This window comes from Phodopus roborovskii, unplaced genomic scaffold (assembly GCF_943737965.1).
Source record: "Phodopus roborovskii unplaced genomic scaffold, PHOROB, whole genome shotgun sequence".
Lineage (NCBI taxonomy): Eukaryota > Metazoa > Chordata > Mammalia > Rodentia > Cricetidae > Phodopus > Phodopus roborovskii.
The window spans coordinates 1,385,575-1,407,732 of NW_026126470.1; the positions used below are offsets into that span (position 1 = coordinate 1,385,575).

Here is a 22,158-nt window from a genome sequence, read left to right on the forward strand (position 1 = left end):
GGTCTTGTATTGTTTTCCAAGACAGCATTTCTCTGTGTAGCTTTGGAGCCTGTCCTGGCACCTGTATAGACCAGGCTGGCCTCGAACTCACATACATCCACCTGCCACTACCTCCCAAGTGCTGGGAGTGCACCACCAAGACTGGGCTAAGATAGTACTTTTAAGAATAGTTAGAATTCATTGGTGCTTTCAGTGTGCTATCCTAAACACTCTTGTTTATTATGTTGAAGGCTTCGTGCAGTACAGCTATTAAACTTTATTGGTTCTTGAAAAGGGCTTGTTCAGAATCTTTGAAATTTTGCTTTTTAGAGGAAACATGGAGAAAGCCATTGACATGTTCAACAAAGCTATCAACCTGGCCAAGTCAGAAATGGAGATGGCTCACCTGTATTCACTTTGCGATGCTGCCCATGCCCAGACAGAAGTAGCAAAGAAATATGGATTAAAACCACCGACATTATAAAACCAAGGGGAAAGCAGACTGACTCTTTTTAAAGGAAGTTTACCCCTCTTCAACTGAACCCTGAAGACACTGTGGTGAACTGTGTTGAATGGTGGAACTTAGTACTCCCTTTGTGATGTTGTCATTCATTGCTTCTGTCTCATGTTTAGGGGCTATGGGCGTGGCTGTTGAAGGAGTTTGCAGTCTTGCAGCTTTTATTCCCTGTGCAACAAAAGCTTAAACCCTGTTAAAGGAATATTAAAACAAACTTGTAGAATACAAACAGTAATTGGCCATGCAAATAAAAACTTTGATTTATTGATTTGTTTTTTTTTTTTTTTATATTGGGGTGGGGATTATGTTCTGAATGATTTTGTTTTTATAGCTGTTTGTATATGAGTGTTTTATATAGTATATTGGTTGGTCTTTAACATAGTAAGTGCTGTAATATAGACTTTTATATTCAATTAATCCTTTTTAATTTTTTTGAAGGATGAAAAGTTTCAATGTGGATTTCAGTAAAATTGAAAGACGTTAAGTTATTGTCAGCATGCACAGTGCCTCTGATTCTGTAGTACTTTAGTAAATTATGCAGAAGCAAAATATTCTGATTGATACTTGTACGGAAAGACTATTAATGAGGGACTGACAAGGTAAGATTAAAGAGACGTGTATGTAATTGCCCGTGCTATTCTGTAGTAAGTACTATTTAATAGTATGCTTTTTAAAGAAAGTGGCTGTATATGAACAACCCACATACAGATGGAGTACATGTGATGACATATAGGAATATGTAATTAGTTTAAATTTTCTAGTTACAGAAATATGGTAAAGGTTCAAAAAGGATGTCAGTCCTGGAGCCAGAGCATACTTTTGAAACAAGAGTTTAGTGCTTTATTTAGCTGTGGCTGTATTAACTTGAAGGGATTTTGAGCCAGTATTTTCAGAGATGTCCAATACATAGAGTACTGTTTTTACTGAGGTAACCTTTACCTCTAAGGACTGATGGTGGTGTCCACATCTCCAGGGATACTGACGGCTAGCTGACTTTACTTTTGTTCTGTTCTTTTCTATCTGTACCTCATCCTCTCTTTGGAATCACTAAGGTAGTTTCCATCACTTTCACAGATGATCCTTTTGCTTATTTATATGCTGGATTTTTCTGGTGTGTGTTATGGGGCACAGTTCTTTTTGAGTCTGTTTCCAAGATCCAGGACAGGTAGAGTTTTATTTACATGAAATGAAAATATGACAAATGTACATGAAAAGTCTGTTAAGACATATGGACAGGAAGTCTAATTATAGTTTACATTGTTGAGAGTAAAGAAACATTTTTACACTCTTATTTTAAAGGGTGCTTTATCCCACTGAAACCAAAATGATTTTGTCTACACATCCTGTCTTTTAGAAACTATTAGAAATGACTCTTCTTACAAAGTTTGTCTTTGGACAATATTGGTAAGCATGTAGCTGATTTCAGTAGGGGCAGTTAATATAGTTGGGATATTGGAAAGTTGGGGAGCTTTTCATTTTGTTCTGAAATAATTCTCCAGTGATGATAACTCTAAATACAGAAATATCCTACATCTCTGAATGTGACCTCTTTGCTTAAAGTTTTGGGGTTTTTTTCTTTGTTTGGTTTTTTTTGTTTTTTTAATTTGCATGGCTGTGTTTATATTAATACTGACGTTTTCTACTCTGCTCCCTTATTTCTTGGGGCTGGGTAGGAAATAATGAAGCATGTGCCATACAGTACTGTCATTCCAAATATTCACAAACTTTTTTGCCTGTTGTGAACATATTTGAAACTGCACTAAAAGCTGCATCTGTCTGTATCTTTTCTTTTGTAAATGGCTTCACATGTAAAGTCACAAAATAAATACTACATTCAAGCTTTTCTATCTATTCTTGTAACAGAAAGATAGGTAGTTTGTTAATTTATTAATACCCTTTTTTTCTTAGTTTCTTGTTGGTTCAGACTAAGTTTGGAGATGGGCATATACAAGTTTTTATTGGTGTCCTGAGACTATTCATCCCTTTAACAGTGAACAAAGCTCTATGGAGAACAGTAGTTGAAGAACCCCCTTTTTGTCCTTAATCTGTTTCTTACATTGGAAGAAGCAGCCTAGAAAACATCTGCTAAATGGGGGGCTCCGTTCTTCATATTGTTTCCACAAGGAAGTTTAATCATGGTTCTCAACCATGGAGGGAACTTGCGAGTGTAAGCTAAAGCCATAGGTGTCAGAGGAACTGAATAGATAGTCTTCGTGACTTTGGGTTTGGTAGTTTCTATATACAATGGAGAAAGGACAAACTTCAAAATGAAATAAGGGAGGGCCAGTGACATTTGGTTCAAGGACTACATCCATGTGGCAGCTCACAAACTGCCTGTAACTCTAGTTCCAGGAGCTTAGATGCATGCTGTGCGTGCAGACAAAATAACTAAACACATACAAATAATCATTGACCTTCATGAAAACGCACAATGTTTTGTTCTTCAAATAATACTTTAAAAATGAAAATTAGTATGGCGGCAGACGCCTGTAATCTCAGCACATACGCAAATAGGAAGGTCACATAGCATGGCACAAAATAATGAAACACTAAGAGATTGGGTGAGGTTACAACTGTATGGGAAAGAGCATGTTTATAGCATGTGAGGTCTGTGTGTAATCCCCAGTGTGTGGGGTGGAGGTAGATGTCATTCCCTCCCCCCCCAGGGTGGAAGACTATAAAACAATACTTGACAGAATTTACATAAAAGTATATAAGCCACTTACCACTCAAGGATAAATAAAGCCATTAAAATATGTGCAAAAGGTATCAACAGATACTTTATCAAACACATAATGTGAAAAGATGTTAGTATGAGTCATAAGGTAAGTCAATTAAAAAATATTTTCTCTTATATGTGGAAGGCAACTTTCCAGAATGGGTCCTTCTGTCATAGGTTCCAAGGACTGAAGTTAGTTTATCAGGCCCGCAAAGCAAGTGCTTTTGCCCACAGAACCATCTTACCAGCCCAACTTAACAGTGAAGAAGCTGGCCCTGGCATTGTGCCTATAATCCCAATACTGGGGAGGCTAATATAAGGGAATCCAAATTTAAGGCCAATATAGGCTACATAGGAAGACACCATCTCCAAAAAGGAAAAGTATAATAAAAATTTAACTGTACTGAGTATTAACGAGGATAGCGAATAGGGAACAACTAACTAGAACTCATCATAATACATTTGTTGGCAGCAGTGTAAAATGATAGGCCCACTTTGGAAAAGTTTGATAGTGAAATTGATGCTTTAGCCCACCGCTCCGCTCCAGTTCTACCGACATGAAAAACTCAGATGTCCATCAATAAGTAATACATCACGGATGCACAGGTAAGGTAAACTACCAATAAAAGTACTATGTTGTAATTCACTTGTTATATAATTCTAGAAAATTCGAAGTACTCTATGGTGGTAAAGCTTATCAGTGATTGAATAGCTAAAGATGATTAAAAGATTATAGAGAGGAGCCAAAGAGATGGTCCACCCGTCAAGAGTGCTTCCTGTTCTCTGTTCTCTGGAAGAACCTGAATTTAGTTCCTGTCACCTTGGGCAGCTCATGAATACCTCTAACTCCAGCCCTGGGGGATTCCCTCTGGCCTCTGAGGGTACCTGCACATACCCATACATGGATAAGAGTAATAGGGATTTTTTTTTTTTTTTAAAGCTTATAGGGTGGTACACCCGTTCACTTTCTTGATATTTCATAGTTGTGTATGTGTGCCAAAGTTTACCAAATCACATTTCATTTTTTTGTCACTTGATTTTGTTATTCTTCGGTGAGTAACCACAATAGTAAACTATATACTTATATATATTACCAATATACCATATTGGTAAATAACTATTACGTATTGAATTAAACTATATACTTACATATATTATTTACCATGTTGGTAAATAACTATTACGTATTGAATTAATTGTGTGCCTAAGCAGTATTGTATAGGCCATGGAGCCCAAATGCACATCTATTACTGTTTAGAAGTGGTGTGTTAAACTCCATTGTTTTCCTTTTTTGTGGACTTTTTTTTTCTTTGTCTTACTGATCTTTGATTTTAATTTTTGTAGGTTTTTTGTTTGCTTGTTTTTGAAAGAGAGAACAAAGTTGGATGGGTGGGGAGGGGTAAAAACATGATCAAAATCTATTGTATGAATACAATTTTAATATATTTTTGAAAATGTTGATGGGATGTTAGCACCATGAAAATCAATGTTCCTACAAAAGTACACTTTCTCAGACAGCTAAGGCTCACATTACCAGCTCACCACTAAGCTACACATACAAACATTTGTAGTCTTCAGTTTTTAAATATGCAAAAGGATCTTAAGACTGAAATGCCTGAGAACCAACAGCCTGAGTAGTATTCATCAGAGGAGCTAGAACATCATTACCAGGCAAATTTAAAGAAAAGTTTTAATTCAGTAGGGGACTTGTGAGGCAGATCAATAGTAGAATTACAAGTGTGGGTTCAGTTCCCCAAAAAAGGATGTAGTGAAGTTGATCATCTTACAGTGTCACCCTGCCTGTGACATGTCAGAAACTAACTTCAGGGCTTCTTTGTCTCCACTGCATAAAGGTCTGCTCTTTTCTGTTTTAAAATGGGGATTTGCTGCCGAACTTCTGCCAGTTTCTTCAGGTCTGCAAAAACAAGAACGTACATGACAAACTGCCAAGAATGGGATTTTCTCTCCAGACTAAAAACAACTGGTCTCAGTAAGTAACATTTCACCTTGTCTAGATGCTGCTAACCTGGCATTGGTCCTGGGGTCAATTCAAACCAAACAAACAAAGCCCATTGAGACAGAGTGCCAGAGCTCACCCTCAGAACCAGATCCAGAATATGGACCAGAAGAGCAGGACACAAAGAGACCAGTTAAAGAGTTGTGGAGACACAGAAACTGGAACCACAATAGTGCAGATCTCACCTATGTCCGAGTACAGGATCGTTTCCTCAGTGCCAGCTTTGGTTAGGACCTGTCCCCTGAAGGAAATGAAGAGAATGGATTAAGATTCACTGACATCCAGAGATAAACAAAGAGGAAAACATTGAGAACTTGACTAACCAAAAGAAAGATGCTGAGATCTAAAATTTAACAGTGTAAATTCAGGGTCTACTATTTATGTTGTAAGCGTGTGGCACATCATGTGGAAATAAGAGCCGTATGAGTCTTGGTGAGAAAAGTACGGAATGTTTATTAAACTGCTCACTGTTAGAAAACAATAGCTATCCTAGGATTATAAATATCTGGGAATAGAGTTCCCAATAATCAACAGGAAGTGCCAATACTACTTCCTAATGAAGCCCTTTCAAGGAGGCTCCTCCATCACTTCCTCACGCCCTCTCAGCCACTACCACACCTGTGGGTAGTGTGACTGGGCCTGTGCAGGACTCAGATCTACTAGAACAGTGGGTCTCAACCTATGGGTCCTTCCTTAATCCTTTGGGGATTGAATGACCTTTTCACAGGGGTTGCCTAAGACCATAGGGAAACACAGATAAAATTATAGTTATGAAGTAGTAATGGAAATAGTTTTATGGTTGGGGATCACCACAACATGAGAAACTGTATTAAAGGGTTGCAAATTAGGAAAGTTGGGAACTCTACCCATGTGGCTGAGATCCCTGGCTCCCTGTGCTAAAGAGTTTCTGTTTCAGATTGGAAGGAAAGATTAGTTCCCAGAGTCTGAATAAAACTAAGGGTCTATATGCTGGCAGGAGCAACAGCCCTTCACAAGTCCAGTGGAAGGCTAATCTGGAAAGCTTTCCAGTACCCAGCCTTTTGGTCCAGTGCAAGTACTCAACACATGTAGATAAATGATTAATTTCCAGGATAGTATGTCATAACAAATCATCTGGGTTAACTGATTCTACTTATCAGATAGCCACAAGCTCCTGAAAAGGATGAACTACCAATATTCTCAATTTCATTTGGTTAAATCCTTTTCTGTTCTAATTCCCACCCATCTGTCCTGTCAAATTCAAAGTTATTTCTCTCTGTAACCCCCCCCCCCCCAGGCACCAATTACCTCAATGTCAGCATAGACCTGAGGGCACCAAAACCCTTCATAAGAAATAAAAGAGTAGATAGAGCGCATAGCACATGCAATTATTTTGCAAGAAACAGCCACCCTACGTAGCAGTGAGGAGAACTAGCTGTAGAGCCTGTCACCAACATCTGGACAGGAACATGACAAGCCAGTCTAACCCTTCCAGTTCTCCGGTGTCCATAAATTCTGGGGTGTGCAATTCCTGAGAATCAGTCATCACTTCTGCCAGCATGTATGTTTACATACACACACAGAGTCATTGCATCTTGTGAAGCCTCTGCAGCGCTCAGGCGCAGCGTGCATGTGCACACACACACAAAGCAAAAATGGGCAATGGCCAGCAACTCAATCTGGCAATCAGGATGGTTCCTTTCTCACATGCATTGCAAGTCGAAGCTTCCCTTACATGTGTTGGGATAAGTGGGTAAAAAGAGCTGTGGGGGAGATGATCCTGTGTCATCTTCCAACCTCTGGCTGAGCTCAGCCTAAGACACACTCACTCACCAAGGATCCACAACAGTGCTGTGTCCCCAGACCACATATGAGGCTTTGTCATCCCGGGCAGGAGAGGCTGTAGCCACGTACACCTGATTATCAACAGCCCTGTAGTCAACAGACAGAAAGTAAATACCTTACACATTGTAGACTTGCAATATGTTTCTATCCAAGAGAATACAGTATAAAGACAAAGTATAAAAACACTAGAAGAAAACACTGGGAAAGGCTTCTGAACATTGGAATGAGCAATGATTTTTGGGAACAAGACAAAACACATGGGATTATGATCAAACTAAGATGCTTCTGTACAACAAATGAAGATGCCAAGAGTGGAAAGAACCTCCAGAATGGAGAAAAAGATACAAATATGTAGCTAACAACTTTAAAATCTCAATATCAAAATGACCCAATTTAAAAATTGCAAGAAATCTAAGTATAGCGAAGCATGTCTGTAATTCTGGGAGGCTGAAGCAAGAAGAATCAAAGTTCAAAGTTAGCCTGGGCTACTTACTGAGCCTGTCATGGAAGAGCAACAGTTAATAAGTGTTAAAAAGAAGCCCAGCAAATGGTGCTATACTTTGAAGCCTGAATGTCCTCCAAAGGCCAATCTGCAGCTGGGTCCTCAGCCACAGCACTACTGGGAGAGTAGGTTGTGCAACTTTTATTGGAAGTAAGTCACAGAAGGAAGAAATTAGGCTATTGGGGGTACCCTTGAAGAATATGTGGACCCCAGCCTCTCCTCTTTATCCTGCCTCAAGTGAAAAAGTCTCTACTACACTCTAGCCAAGAGTAAAATGAAACCTCTGAAAGTAAAGCCAAGATAAACTTTCCATCCTTCTACATTCTTTATCTAGGGCATCTGTCACAATGATAGACAGCTGGCAAACACAAAAGACAACATAAGTATTTTTTTAAATGCTCAATATCACTAACCATGCAAATGCAACCCAAAACCATGATGGCATTCACAAACTGCCTCACTCTAGTTCAGTGGCTGTTATCAAGAAGCCAGAGGGTAACAAATGTGGGTGAGGGTGTGGGACTGTAGGTTTGTACAGCCATTGTGGAAAGTAGTAGGGTTTCCTCCAAAAGTTAAAAATATCAACATGTGGTCCAGAAATCCTATTAACATGCATAAATCCAAAGGAACCAGAACAGATCAGAGAAAGATCACTTGAACCCCAGCGTCGCTGGACTGTTCCCAACAGCCAAGAAAGGGGAACCTCCAGTGTCTGTTAACTGATGAGCAGATAAAGATCACAAAATGGATGGATGGAACTAGAAGTCACTAGGTTGATCAAATAGTCCAGACATATACTCACACAAAGAAAAACAGGCTTATGTACAATCTGAAATAAACTCATCTTAAAAGCCAGGCATGACAATGGTGGCATAGGCCTCTAACCCTAGCATCTTTTGAGGATGCTGCTATGGCATCAGAGATAGTACCAGCAGAGCTCTGCAGATGCACCCTTCTGAGTGCATCTGGATGCCAGGGCAGGTGGGGTCAGTGGTAGAATTCCTTTTAAGTCTGATATTTCTTCCATCAACCCTGAGATTGGTTCCTTACCTGGCTCGCTGGAGCAATTCCCAGTGGGCTGGTCCAGTGGTCAGATTGAAAGCTCCGGGATACACCAAGAGCTGGCAGCCTCCAGACAGGACAGACAAAATGCAAGGGTGAACATTTGGTGGCTCTGGTCCCTTTATTCTTTATCCAACAGAGCCAAACTCAAACTTTTCCATACCCCAAAAGAGGTGAGTCTAGTAAGGCCATCAGATGGTCAGCACTGCATAGTGAGGAGGCGTATGGCGAGAGTTTCCAACCCATGAGGGGCAATATGGTTCCAGACAATGTTAGGCTCATAATGCACAAACCTCATCTCCTACACAGCTGTCACGTCATCCGTACCACTTAAGATTTAGTTCAGTGGCCTTGTAAGAACACTGGTGTGTGTTGAATGCCATCATATGTGCTTTGTAAGTTCTCTCCTTAATCCTCTATCAGAGCAGCTCTCAACTTAGCTAGAACCAGAACTTGCATCTCGTGACTTGGCTCAGAGTAAGTCTAGTCTAGATCAAAATATTACTATCTATGTGAGTATTGAAATCCAAGAGAGCACAGACCATTGCTCCATTTCCAGTGGGCCCCATGTGACTTTAACACCATGATGGGAGGGATCCAAAGGGTAGAAAGGATATTCAGGAACATAGCTTCTGCCTTAGCTACACAATGTATGAGATTGAAACTCCTCCTCACCCCCAAACCACGTTGGCAGATGTCTATTTAGCAAGCTGGTGTGGAAGAGCTGGATATGAACACTACCTCTGATTTGTGCATATGTACATTTTTTAAAGCATTTTTGTGTTAAGGGTTCCCTTTATACCACAGGAACATCCCTGAATCAAACCTCCAAGTAGCTCCTAACCCATCTGTAGTATTATCTCACCTCTTTGTGCATAGATTTGTGCAAGCTCTGCAAAGCGCATATCGTAGCAGATGCCCAGGCCCACTCGGCAGTAAGCTGTTTCCAAACAGAAAACACACACATGAGATGTGGATCTCCTGTAGCATGCAGCAGAAGGGCAAACCTCTGATCACAAAACACTGACAAGGAAGAATTAACACAGGACTCATACAGACCATTTGTATGTTCAATACTATTGGTACATCATCTCAAAGACATCATTCACCACCTCATGATGGCTATGAGAAGTTCTTGTGAGTAATGTCCATTATCTAAGTAGGGTGTGTCAATCTTGGCCCAATAGGAACACTGTGGATGCTATGGTCAGGAGGGTGTAACCCAATGGGAGAGAAATGTCATGTCAAAATCCTGGGTTTCTGTTCTGTTCAAATTTTCTAGACCTCTGACTGTTTACCTTCCTCAATTTTGAACTTTTAGTAAGGCTATATGAAAACGTTAAGGACAGACATAAAAAGGAAAATACCCACTCTTCTTAACTGGGATTAAGAGGCAAACTTATCTGGTACGTACGAGTATCAAATGTGGAGAGGCTATTGCCAGGACTCAATGTTTTAGATTCTTGAAACGTAATTTTCCCAGGAACATCGATGTCAAACAGGTGGATCTACATCACAAATAATCGATTTGGTTACCTCTTTCCCACAGCCTCACAGCAGTAGTGGCGTACATCTCCCCGAGGCCAGATATGGAAACACTCTTTAAGATCGACAATACAAACTGCATCCCCAAATACAAGCTTGCTGACATGCAATCCCCTATCTTACTGCTCTGTGTGGGATCTCAGGCATAGTATTACATAACAGGTTTAAACTATTTAAGCTATTTAAATAATAGTATTAAGTTATCTTGTTTCCAATCTCTGAAGGAATAGATACACTATTTTACCTATCCTACCTACTACAGGAAAATGGGGAAATAATGCAGATTTTATAACCTGTTTTCTACAGGCATGTAAAACGTGCAGGCTCATGGGATGTAATGTGTTGCTTTCACTCATTATGAATGCTAAGATTTATCAGAATCACACTGATGAAACTGGCAAAAAGGAAGAGATACTCAGGAGATAGGCGTTATCTCTGTAAGTTTGAGGCCAGCCTGGTCTACAAGAATAGCCAGGGCTATGTAGAAACCCTGTATCAAAAAACCACCAACAACAAAGGAAACAAACAGAATGAGCAGCTTTTAAAAACAAGGAAGCTGGCATGGAGGCATTCAGACATGGGGACTGGCACAAGTTCAAGGCCAGTTTGGACCATTGAAGTTTAATTTAAAGCCAGCCTAGGTTACACAGAAAAACCCTGTCTCAAAACAAAACAAAAAATTCAGGCAAAAATTTTCAAAGCAAAGCCAACAATGCATATATAATAATGCATTTCTTCCAAATAAGATATTTCTCTTTCATTTTTTTCTTTTTCAAGACAGGGTTTTCTGTCCTAGAACTCATTCTGTAAACCAGGTTGGCCTTGAACTCCCAGAGATCAGCCTGCCTATGCCTCCTGAGTCCTGGGATTAAAAGTGTATGCCACCTTCACCCTGCCTGCTAAAATGAGCTTTTTTGTTTTCAAGGAAAACAAGCGTGGCTTGATATAATTTATCACACTGCTAAAAGAAAAAGATAAGGGATCCCAAGGATGTATGGTGAGTGTTAGTAAACTTACATTGAGAGGTGAAGCAGTGACAATGACTAAAGGCAGGCCTTTCCCATGCTACGAAAGCACTCCACCTCTGAGGTATACCCAGCCTGTACCTGGTAAACATCCACAACCAACCATGATTGTAAAAAAAAAAAAAAAAAAAAAAAAAAAAAAAAGTGCAAGGCTTCCATGGAGGGGACTCTTTTCGTCGGATAGCCATACTAAGCAATCCCAAAGCAATCATCATATTTAGGGGAAAATGGTGAATGAGTTCCTTCTGACATGGAGCAACCAGTAAAACAAGAGAAATATGGAAGTGGGAGAAAGATGAAGATGTCTTTCTCAGATTATATAAGGGCACTCAAAATTAAGTTAGGAGAAATAGTAAGTTCAGCAGTGTTGCTACATACAAAACCAGTAGTTTAAAGATTAATATCTCTACATCCTAGGAAGAAACAGAAAATGAAAGATGATGAGATTTCTATGTCCCCTGTTTGTAGTATTCAGGTGTCTGTACTGGCCTGCCCTTGGGGTAGACAGGATACACCCTCAGCTGCAGCTGCTAAGAGCACCACCTGTGCACATTCACTGTGCTCCCTTTTAAAAGGGCCCTGCACACCTCCCATCCCTCTCTCTCTGTCCCTCTCTTTCATCTTTCCTCTCCTGCTGCTCCTGTCTCTGGAGGCCAATCTTCCCCCTCCCCTTTCCCCTCTTTATGATCCCTTTCCCTAATTAAAACAAAAAACAAAAAAAAAAAAAAAAAAAAAAAAAAACCTCTTCTTGAACCCTGTTGCATGGCATCTTTTCTCATGCTTGAACGCCACTTTTCTTAAATTGCAACTTACCTTTCTGTGCTTTACCAATAAACTTCCATCAGGCCCAAACACAGCACAGGTGTTATACAGTTTCCCAGCATCTTCTTCAGGAATGGAGCCTTCAATAACAGAAATACATAGTCACACCAAACAGTAAAAAAAAAAAAAGAATGAGATTCTAGGTAATGGCCTGGGAAATAGTCATTTGGATCCAATAATAAACTTTAAGTATTCGTTTCCCTCCTTGAATATATCTTTCAGTGATTGAACTCCAAATTATTGATAAAGTATAATTAGGCCAGATGTTTAAAAAATAACCAAACTGCCCCTGAAATTCAGCCATGACATTGTGCAACAGTTAATATGTAACATTAGAGCAAAATCAGGAATAACTCATTGCTCAAATTCACCACCTTACAACAAAACTGAATCCCAGAGGCCCCAGACTGAGAATGCTAAGGCACAAGCTTTACTCCATCACTGACCAATTCCATACACACTCCTGCATCCCCAACACCTATCCATTCCTAATCGTTAATTATCATGATAATCATGGCCACTCTATATATTGGACCTCTAGAGGTTTGTGCTTTTTGTTCCTAAATCAGCACAAAGCATAGGTAAGGTTTCTCTTGCTACATTCTATCTAGTCATCCTTATATTACAGGGAAAGTTATCAGGTGTGTTTCTATGGTATTTACTAAATCTTTTACATACACAACTTCTGTGAAAGTATACAGTCCAGTCACCTGGGGAGATTAAGCAGGCAAATTCTGTTCATAATCATGCTTAACTTCTATTTTTTACATTTAGCTATCCTGGTGTATCCCAAATTGACCTTGAATTTCAATCCCCCTGCCTCTGCCTTCCAAGGGCTGGGATTATAGGTGTATGTCCCTCAATGTCATTCTTTTCAAGGGCTGAAATGTGTCAGTTTAAATGTAACAAAAGTCATTCTAATGTTTTGACTGGCAGGGCAGTGTAGGGCTTTGAGAAGATTGGTCTACAAGAGCTAGTTCCGGGACAGGCACCAAAACCACAGAGAAACCCTGTCTCCAAAAATACAAAAACAAAACTAATGTTTTGACTGTTTCAATGTTACACCACATGGAAGGAATTACCTCCAATGAGATAAATGCTACTCTCCTTTGCTACTTCCGCAAGCTTCTGGGTGGACTCGCCAGGAATCTTCTCTGCATATTCCGGAAAGTAGTTTGTCCCATATGGAGAATTAAAGCATTCCTAAATTAATGTTAGAAGAAAGGGGGCAAACCATTGAAAATTCTGCAGAAAGTAAAAACATACTACTTCCAACTCTGATCCTGTGTGAGCGGATAAAACACCAACCACTAGGAGAAGACCCAGGGCTAAACAATGCGCAATCACAGGCAGACTAGCAATCACCCCGGTGAGGCAGGGGAAACCAACCATTCTGCGGACCTGGAAGAAGGCTAGACCTGGGGTCTGTAGAATGACCAGTTCTTGGGCATCCAGGCCACCACAAATCAGGTTTATTCTGTGATTTTTTAATACTGAGATGAATTCTGGAGTTCAAAATTATACTAGTTATGTAAAGCACAAAACCTATGCATAAAAAGCTCTGAAAGCCAGGAGTGAAGATGCTTCCTAACTGTAAACGAGCTGTTTCTAGTCCCACTTCGGCACTATCCTTATGATCCTATGGTGTCCCTCGTGGACGGGACAAGTGGGTTAGAACGAAACAAAGACAGGGATGGGACCCAAACACCAAGAAAGGCAATGATGACACTAATACCTCTGCCTTCGACAGTGCTCTGACAACTTTAATCCCAGCACTCAGGAGGCAGTGGCAGGCGGATCTCTGTGAGCTCAAGGACAGCCTAGTTTTCAAAGCTACACAGAGAAACCCTGTCTCAAAAAACCAAAAAAAAAAAAAAAAACAGAAAAGTGAACTGCTCCTGTAGAATGACATCCAAGGCTGACCTCTGGCCTCTCAGGGTGCACACACACACACCCAAGGCTGACCTCTGGCCTCTCAGGGTGCACACACACACAACACACACACTGAGATTAACACGATTCCCTTAGTTCATGATTCCTGATCATCCAGGAACACCAAGGCTGACCCTGTACTTCCTGACCATCAAATATGATACAACCTTAACAACATTGTCTGACCTTAAACATGACAACAGAAAGCCTTAACTACATAAGTAACACAGTAAGCATACAGGCCCCGAGAATGTTATCTTTAGGTAATTGCCCTGAAATTTTGCATTCCTCATCTGAACAGCGTAGGTGATCCTTTGACCGGTAGCCAGCCGTGTTAAACACCTTATGACAAAGATCCCTGCTGGTCTTTGTGATAGATGAGACAAACACGGGAATCCAGGGTTCCAAAAGACACACTGGCGGTGGGGCACATGAGGGCCACCCCTGGAGAGCACCACTGAGGCAGGGCCATGGCTCCTAGGAGAGACGGGCTGCCCCATACTTACTGGCAGGGAGACTACTTTGGCACCTTGCTTTGCTGCCTCCCGGATTAGGCTGCAAGCCCGGGTAATGTTATCTGACTTAATGGAAGAAACGTGGAGCTGGATGAGGGCCAATCGGAAAGCTGAGGACAAAGACAAAAGGGAACAGTTGTCAGACTTGCCCACTAAGTTCAGCCAGAACAGCCTTCTCAAACAGGGCATCTGGTAATGTTTGGACATAGCTTCTGATAGTCACAGCTACTGACAATCTAAAAAATGGATTGCATCACCAATGCTGACAGAACTTGGCTTCTAATGAAGGCAAAAATTATCATTAAAGGTACAAAAACTACAATCTCTCACTCCTTGGTTTATCCTAGTTATGGTAAGAAAAATTCCATTTAGCCCCGATGCCTCTTACTGAACAGTGCCAACATTTGAATAAAAATTAAAGAAACCAAAACCCGGCATTACTCTCAGGTTAACATACCTTGCGCTGTCGCCAGAGTCACACAAACTCACCAAGGTCTCCCCTAACCCTAAGAAGCTGGCTGTCTCTGCTTCTGAGGGAAGGGAGGATACAACTCACTAAAGTTTTGCTTCTAGCTTCTCTCCCTCAAACCACTCTTGGGATAAGGTCCCGACCCCGGCGTGGTGCTGTAGGAAAGCGCCCTCTGCAGGCTGATGCAGGGAAGCCTCCAATGAGGTCCTCCGTGCGCAGGACTTGCTTCACCTTCTCAAGGTAAGATAATGACTTTGAAGATCCTTGGCTGCCCTAATAAAATTATAAGTCGGCAACGGCGATGATCAAAGGGGAGGGACGCAAAACAGCGCGAGTGAAGGGCCCAATATGGGAACAACTTTTAAGTGAGCATGCCAGGCCATCGCACCTACGAAACTTATCGACGAGGACGCTTGCTGTGGGAAATCCACACCTGAGGCTAACATATGAACTGTGAAGTGAGATGCGACTAACAGGGAGCTGGGGCCACGAAATTGGAAGGCACCAACCCACACAGCTCTGGGACCCGCAGGGGGAGCAGCTTCTACCGCTCGGACGCCCGGCGTGGAGGCCTGTGCTCGCACGGCCCCTCTAGCCCGGGCTTCCCGGAGCAGCCCTGCCTGGCTCCGAGCCGCGGACACAGGCGACCTGAGCACCGAAGCCTCCGCTCCGGCGGGGAGCTCCACCACCAGGCCCCGTGCCACTTACTAGCCATGGCTCTGCTTCCGAGCACCGAACGCCACGGGAAGACCAGTCAGTCCCTTAGGCCAGCGCGGGGGGCGGGGCTAGCAGCGCGCAAAGGGGCGGGGCCGGGGGCGGGGCCTCGGTGAGTTTTGGGCATCAGGTGTTTGGTTTTGCTGTGGTTTGTGCCCTATTTCAGGGCTCATGGGTAAGCCTCGGGCTTTGGACATATTCAGTATCTGTCTGTCACTGAGCTACATCCTGGCCTCGGCTCTGCACAAAAAACGGCTCGCTCTTCACGCTTGGATACATCAAGGAGAAAGGGATAATTACAGATTCTTTAAATAAGGCCTTCAGAAGCAAGGGCAAGGGAGGAACAGCCTACTTTATGGTGGTGTGCCACAAGCGGTTTATGGAGTGGTCCCTTGAGGGTAGAAAGGCTCTTTATGTGGCAAAAAGAACTGAAATTTCAGGTTGGATCACAGCAGTGGTCAGGGTAATGAATACTACATGCCAACAGGCTTGAGGAAGTGCACCTGGTTGATTTTAGGCTAACAGGACTTCAGAAGCTTGCTCCTAAAGGGGCAAGGAAAGAAATGGAGGATACTGTTAGACAGTATCCTAAGAGTTGATGTTTGTATTTGTTACTGACTATGCCGGGGTTTGGTTTTGTTTTGTTTTAATTTGGTTTGGGCTTTTCTAGTTCTCAGACAGGCTCTCATGTAACCCAGGCTGCCTTTTAATTTACTATGTAGCTGAGGCCAGCCTTGACTCTCAATCCTCCTGTCCCAACTCCTGAATGCAGGGTTGGAGTCGTGTCACCACACACAGCTACACTGCTTTCTAACTTTTGCAGTGGTTGAGGTGCAAGTACATCCCTTGTCACATTTGCAGAGCATGGAAGCAAGGGGGTTATAGAGGGAGGGGACAAAACAGAAACCGGAAAGCCCCCAAAAGAAAAATTTACCAGGCCTTTAATCCCAGCACCTGAGAGGCAGAGGCAGATGGAACTCTGAGTTCAAGACCAGCCTGGTCTAGAGCCAGTTCCAGAACAAAAATAAAAAAGAAGGAAGGAAGGAGGATGAAAGGTCAAAGCAGGGCTGGAGAGATGTCTGTGGTTAAGAGCATTTACTGCTCCCATAGAGGACCTGGGTTTGGTTCCCAGCACCCACTTCGTATCTCAAAGGAATCACAGAATCTTCTCTTACATGCCACCTCGTCTAAGAACCTGGGGACAATGCAGAAGAGGGGTGAAGAACGTATGAGCTGGAAGAAAGTGTGTGTGTGTGTTGCAGTATGGCTTTATTTCGTCCAAGTATAACATTCACCCCATCTCTGAGATCTTGCACTAGAAACTGCATTGGCCTGGTAGTCGTGGCAACTATTGCAGAGAAAGTCAGGTCTATGGAGATGGATCTTGAAAGGAAAAGCATCAGTTCAGGACCCCACAATGCCAAGTTCTCAGCACAAAGGAGATTTATTCGCCCCAGAGAGGCAGAGGGTGGGGAATAAGAGACAAACACGAGGGAGAATGGGAAGGGTACAAGGGAAAGGGGGCAGGAATATTTGTCCTGGAGAGACAAAGGACTGCCACCGGATAGAGGAAACAGACGAGGTGCAAAGGAAAGTAGCAGTTTATAAAGGTACACAGGGAAACCCCGTGTTAGGATGTTTTTAATTTAAATTGGACATGTTAATTTGGTGAGTGGCAGGGGAGGGGGGAGGAGGGTTGTTGATTGCTGGACTTTGGGAGTTAGCCTCATGAGGAGGAAGTGACCAAAAAGGCAATAGACTTTGGTGGCTAGCTCTAGGAATGTAATCTAATGATTTTTGGCAAAACAGGAATGGGGAGAAAGGCAAGGCCTCCTGGAGCCTGCCTGCCATGCTCAAACTACACGGAGTCCCTTTAGATCTACTGACCTGCCCTAGTAAAAACAGGAAAGTAACAGGACCATTACTTCCTAAGCTCAAGTGATCCTCCTGACTCAGTCTTTAATAGCTGGGACTAAGAGCTCCCCAGCACCCAGATGGTGTCAGATAAAATACAAATAAAAGAGAACGGACGGCTTTGAGAACACAAGTTTTGAGCAAACTGTACCAGTTTATTTACAATTGTAATTTATAAACAGTAACACAAACATCTTTACATTAATATTATGAAAAAAAGTCCCATAGCTGAGATGGTTGAAAAGTGAGACTTTAGGACATTTCAAAGTGGGTGTCAAGAAAATGGGGGAAATGCAATGCGGTAGTCTGGAGAAGAGTTATAAATACCAAGTACTGCACAGGGGCAGTGTCATGCAAATGTCTTCAACAACCCAAACTGTGTTCATTTAGACATCAGAGTAAAGTTCTTTTAATTGTGTTATCTTTTATTCACTTGATTTCCATTAAGCAATTAAAACAACTGGCTACTAGTGGGGTACATCTAGATATTTCTATCAACCAACCCCTTAGAGGAGAAAATCTATTACATTTTATGACATGGCAGGTTAGAGTTACTATTTTTCAAACAGATTTTATGAAAATCATCCAATGGTCCAAAAGATGTTTCTGGATCTCTTACCACATGTGACTAATATGGGCCACAGAAATTAATCTGAGCAAGCTGCAAAACAAAGCAGACTGCTTAAGTTTTGTCAAAATAAAAGAATAAAAATAGTTTCAACTTCTGAAATTGTTATGGAGAAGACAAAACCAAAAGAAAATTTTTAGAAAGTGATATAAAAACACTGAAATTTCTATGGCTCTCTGATTATGTCTTTTTTTAAACTGGACATTAGTGTGGCCACAGGTGGTCATCTCCAGGAGGATAAATTGGAGTGTTCAAACATTCTGAAATAGCCTAGACCAAATGATCCATGGAATGAAGACCAGTGACATTTTACAGATGCTATTCTGTTCCTGAAAGGCTAGTTTGAACCTTAACATGCCTACTTACTTCTAATGCTGTTAACTGTTCCTTAGCAACTGCTGGGATGGAGCTTAGAATCTCTGAGGCAATTAGTCCCCAATTAATTACCTACTGGAGTTGAGACGAGTGAAACTGATGCTTCCATGGCCTATGTTTTGAGTTGGCTATGATCTCCATCTATTCCATTAAACAGACTTCAATCTTTTTAAGAACAGAAACAGTGAGCTAATTGCTAATCTATACTTTTAATTTTTTGAAATTGCTCATTGAAGCAAAACTCAATGTAGCAATTAACTGTCTTCAACTAATTCTATTTCTAAAGTTCAGTAAAGACATCGAAAATATGTATGTGTACAGTTGTTTTAAAACCTGAAAATGATGCATGTCCATTAAAACAGCTCTTCAAAACAGAACTGCATTCTGTGCCCTTGTTTCGTAGGGCACAAGGCCAGTTAATTCAAAGTCATTTAGTAACTGACCTTTATAATAAATCATTTTATAAAACCAAAGATGCAAAAGAAAGTTTTTAGAAAAGTGTACCCATCCCAAGATTGATTACAATAATTTGCACTTAGACCCTCTACTCAGGCACCCCCATGAGCAAATGAAAGGTCTCTGGTTAGTATTGAGTCAGGAAATATATTTTCATGTTTCTCTTGGTTGCCTTAATTTCACTTAAATAACTTTCTTTTACATTAACTTTCCAAAGCATCCAACACTTTCATGATCTGCTGTTTTATGGCTCTGGTAGCATCTCCTGCATTTGGAATCAAATACCTATGGGAGAAAAGACACAGATATGTATTAATGTAGCACTTTTCCTTCAGAGTTCTGCTGAGATGTCACCTCTGATAAGAAACTTTCCTTGACCCATGCTGCTAGCAGAGATGCTCTCCTGTGTACTGCCACAAAGGGACTTTTCATATAATGCACAGCTATAAAACACAGGTAGAACATTACACTTGCTGTGGTGATGACTGACAGGTAGAACATTACACTTGCTGTGATGATGACTGACAGGTAGAACATTACACTTGCTGTGGTGATGACTGACAGGTAGAACAGTACACTTGCTGTGGTGATGACTGAAAGAGAATGGTCCCCAAAGGGAGTGGCACTGCTGGGAGTGTGGCTTTGTTGGAGGAAGTGCGTCACTATGGGAGGTAGGCCTTAAGGATTCCTATGCCCAAGCTACTCCCAGTGTCACAGTTCACTTCCTGTTGCCTGTGGCTCAAGAGTAGAACTCTCAGCTCCTTCTCCAGCATGATTTCTGCTAGCACAGTGCCATGTTCTGCCATGATGAAATCTGTAAATCCACCCCAATGAAATGCTGTCCTTATAAGAGTTGCTATGGTGTTGGTGTCTCTTCACAGTAACAGAAGCCCTGAGACAGTTCTGTGTAGTACAGATGTAATTTAATTGGCTACAGTTACAATTTGACAGCTTCCAATACCAATGACAACTCCAGTACTTGCTAGCTGGACCTTAAGCAAAACATTAAGTTGTCTAAAACAGATTCAAACCACCCTCAGCTTACAAAGTTTTGATGATGGAAAATAAAATACTAAGCATTCTAAGACAAATTTGGTTCCCCGAAATTCAGCATTTAGTATAGCACTTGTATATAATTCTTTTCCTAAAAATAAAATTTCATTTGTGCTAGGAGAAGGTGGTGCATGCCTTTAATCCTAGTATTCAGGAAGCAAAGCCAGTTGGATGTCTGTAAGTTCAAGGCAAGCCTGGTCAACACAGAGAGTTCCAGGGCAGGCTCCAAAACTACATACACAGAGAAACCCTGACTTGAAAATAACAAAAAATAAAAGTTAATTTGTGTTTGTGCATGTGTGTATACACATATGGGCAGGCATGCACACATGCATGGTGTGTCTGCGTGCATGTGCCAATCTGTGTGTGCCTGTGTGCACAGACACCACAAGAGGGTATCTTGCAGGTGGCAGTAGAGCATCTGTGAGCCACTGGACACACTTCTGGGTGCTGAAAACTGAGCAGAATCTCTATTGTTACAGTATTTCTTATTGGTTTATTTTTATGTTACACTTTTATTTTGCATGTGTTGGGGTGTGCTAATGCCATGGTGTTAAGCAGAGGTCAGGGGAGCTGGTTTCTTCCTTCTACCATGTGCATCCCAGGAATTTAACTTGGGTTGTCAGGCTTGGTGACAAGTGCCTTTACCTGCTTAGCCATCTCTCCTAACCTCTAGATTATACTTAACGATTCTGGTGTCAAGAAGTTGATGAAATTTGCTACAGCATTACTGAAGTCACGCTTCAACACTGAAGCCACATATGAACAGGTATTAGGAGGAAGACACAAGGTATTGTCCACTAGAGGGCAGTGTTTCAAGACTTATTTTAACACCCACTCCCCCAAATCAAGATATAAACTGTTGAATGATTTACATTCATTCAGACAATATATATATTTTAAAAATCTTACCTTTCAATAGCCAAGATTTCTATCCCGGAAGCACTGCTGTTTCCATACTTGAAGGTAATTAGCTCAGGATGTTTTTTTTTGGATGTAATTTTAACTACAGAATTTAGTGCTTGTCGAGACTGGATGTAAGCCAGTCCTTTCCGAGAAAGAATCTCCCTTAAGCAGTACATATGTGTTGCAGTAACCAACAGGTGACTTGAAAGAAAGAAGGGTTAAATGAATGTGACGCAAAGCAGACATGTTACTTCAACAGCTCCAATTATGGGGAAATTCAACTTTAAAAGAAATTATCTGAGTTATCTATGAAGCTACTCTATAAACAAGTTACATGTTTCTTAAATTTAATGCAAAATTGTTGTTAGAAGACAATATCATAACCATTTAAGAGTTTTAGAGTAAAAATCCAGCACAATTTATAAATAATTTTTAACTAGAGTGAGCTATCCTGCCACTCTCAAGATTTTTAAAAGGATTATGGATACCCAAAATTATGTCTGCCTACACACCATAGTCTCATATGGCCACTAGGCAATTGCTGGATTTCCTTACACATTTTATAATATTCTGCAACTAAATCCCGAAGGCAAAATGGGCATAGATTAAAAAAAACAAAAACAAACAAACAAAAAACCAAAACAACCAGAAAACCCCCAAACTCTTATATGTTGGCTCACTTTTAAAATAACAAGGCAAGTGATCAGATGTGTGTAGAATGTGAAACACTTTGTGAGATACGTGGTCTAGACTCATGAGGAGGACAGTGTGCGGGAGGGAAGGGAAAGTCCTTTCAAACCCTGGGAGAAAGAGCAGCGACAGACAATGCAGTATGGACCCAGGAAAGGAAGGAACTACCCAAGTTAACTTGGGAACACTGAAAATCCAGGGTCTCAGTGATTTAATGACATCTAGGTGAAGTAACTGACACAGTATATCAAACAATGCTCTTCTTCTTGGGACACCTATGCTGCAGCATTACCGTAAACTGGCATGTGTAGAAGCTGCTTCTGAATGAGCTGAGTGTGTGCTCTACTCATGGGGACTTGAAGGGCCAGCGGCTGGCATGTCCAGGAGAGGCGAAGCAAGGTGTTTGATGTGCTTAGTCAATGTTTTGTCTCAGAATTTTTAAAACACAAATTACTCAAGAACTTTAAAACCTGAGACACTCAACACAAGTGCAC

The 22,158-nt window shown here is 41.3% G+C and overlaps 3 protein-coding genes across 4 annotated transcripts in view; 1 reads left to right on the plus strand and 2 right to left on the minus strand.

Moving 5' to 3' along the window:
• The window catches only part of Tomm70 (translocase of outer mitochondrial membrane 70), a 33,665-nt gene extending 32,901 nt beyond the window's left edge, over positions 1 to 764 (plus strand). The window contains exon 12 of the mRNA XM_051191700.1: positions 310 to 764. Within this exon, the coding sequence (XP_051047657.1) occupies positions 310 to 463 (154 nt within the window). The 3' untranslated portion in view covers positions 464 to 764. The remainder of the gene's footprint in view (positions 1 to 309) is intronic.
• Positions 765 to 4,779: 4,015 nt separating this feature from the next.
• Positions 4,780 to 15,677, minus strand: Nit2 (nitrilase family member 2). The gene is made up of 10 exons (XM_051191702.1): positions 15,637 to 15,677; positions 14,451 to 14,569; positions 13,095 to 13,215; positions 12,004 to 12,092; positions 10,035 to 10,128; positions 9,486 to 9,560; positions 8,609 to 8,687; positions 7,045 to 7,143; positions 5,418 to 5,473; positions 4,780 to 5,130 (listed from the first exon to the last, which is right to left on the minus strand). The coding sequence occupies exons 1-10, from the start codon at positions 15,641 to 15,643 to the stop codon at positions 5,039 to 5,041; spliced, it is 831 nt and encodes a 276-aa protein (XP_051047659.1). The 5' UTR covers positions 15,644 to 15,677; the 3' UTR covers positions 4,780 to 5,038.
• A 2,013-nt stretch (positions 15,678 to 17,690) lies between these two features.
• Tbc1d23 (TBC1 domain family member 23) overlaps positions 17,691 to 22,158 on the minus strand; it is a 52,647-nt gene continuing 48,179 nt past the window's right edge. For both annotated transcript variants that reach the window (XM_051191704.1, XM_051191703.1), the window contains 2 exons: positions 20,981 to 21,175; positions 17,691 to 19,300 (listed from right to left, as the gene is read on the minus strand). In XM_051191704.1, coding sequence (XP_051047661.1) covers positions 19,219 to 19,300; positions 20,981 to 21,175 — 277 coding nt within the window. In that variant the 3' untranslated portion in view covers positions 17,691 to 19,218. The remainder of the gene's footprint in view (positions 19,301 to 20,980; positions 21,176 to 22,158) is intronic.

Coding starts and splice junctions, on each gene's coding strand:
- Nit2 (XM_051191702.1), bottom strand. Junction 5,474..7,044: donor AGCACTGTTGTGGATCCTTG/GTGAGTGAGTGT, acceptor CATTTCCTTCAG/GGGACAGGTCCTAACCAAAG. Junction 5,131..5,417: donor GATCCTGTACTCGGACATAG/GTGAGATCTGCA, acceptor TTGTTTTTGCAG/ACCTGAAGAAACTGGCAGAA.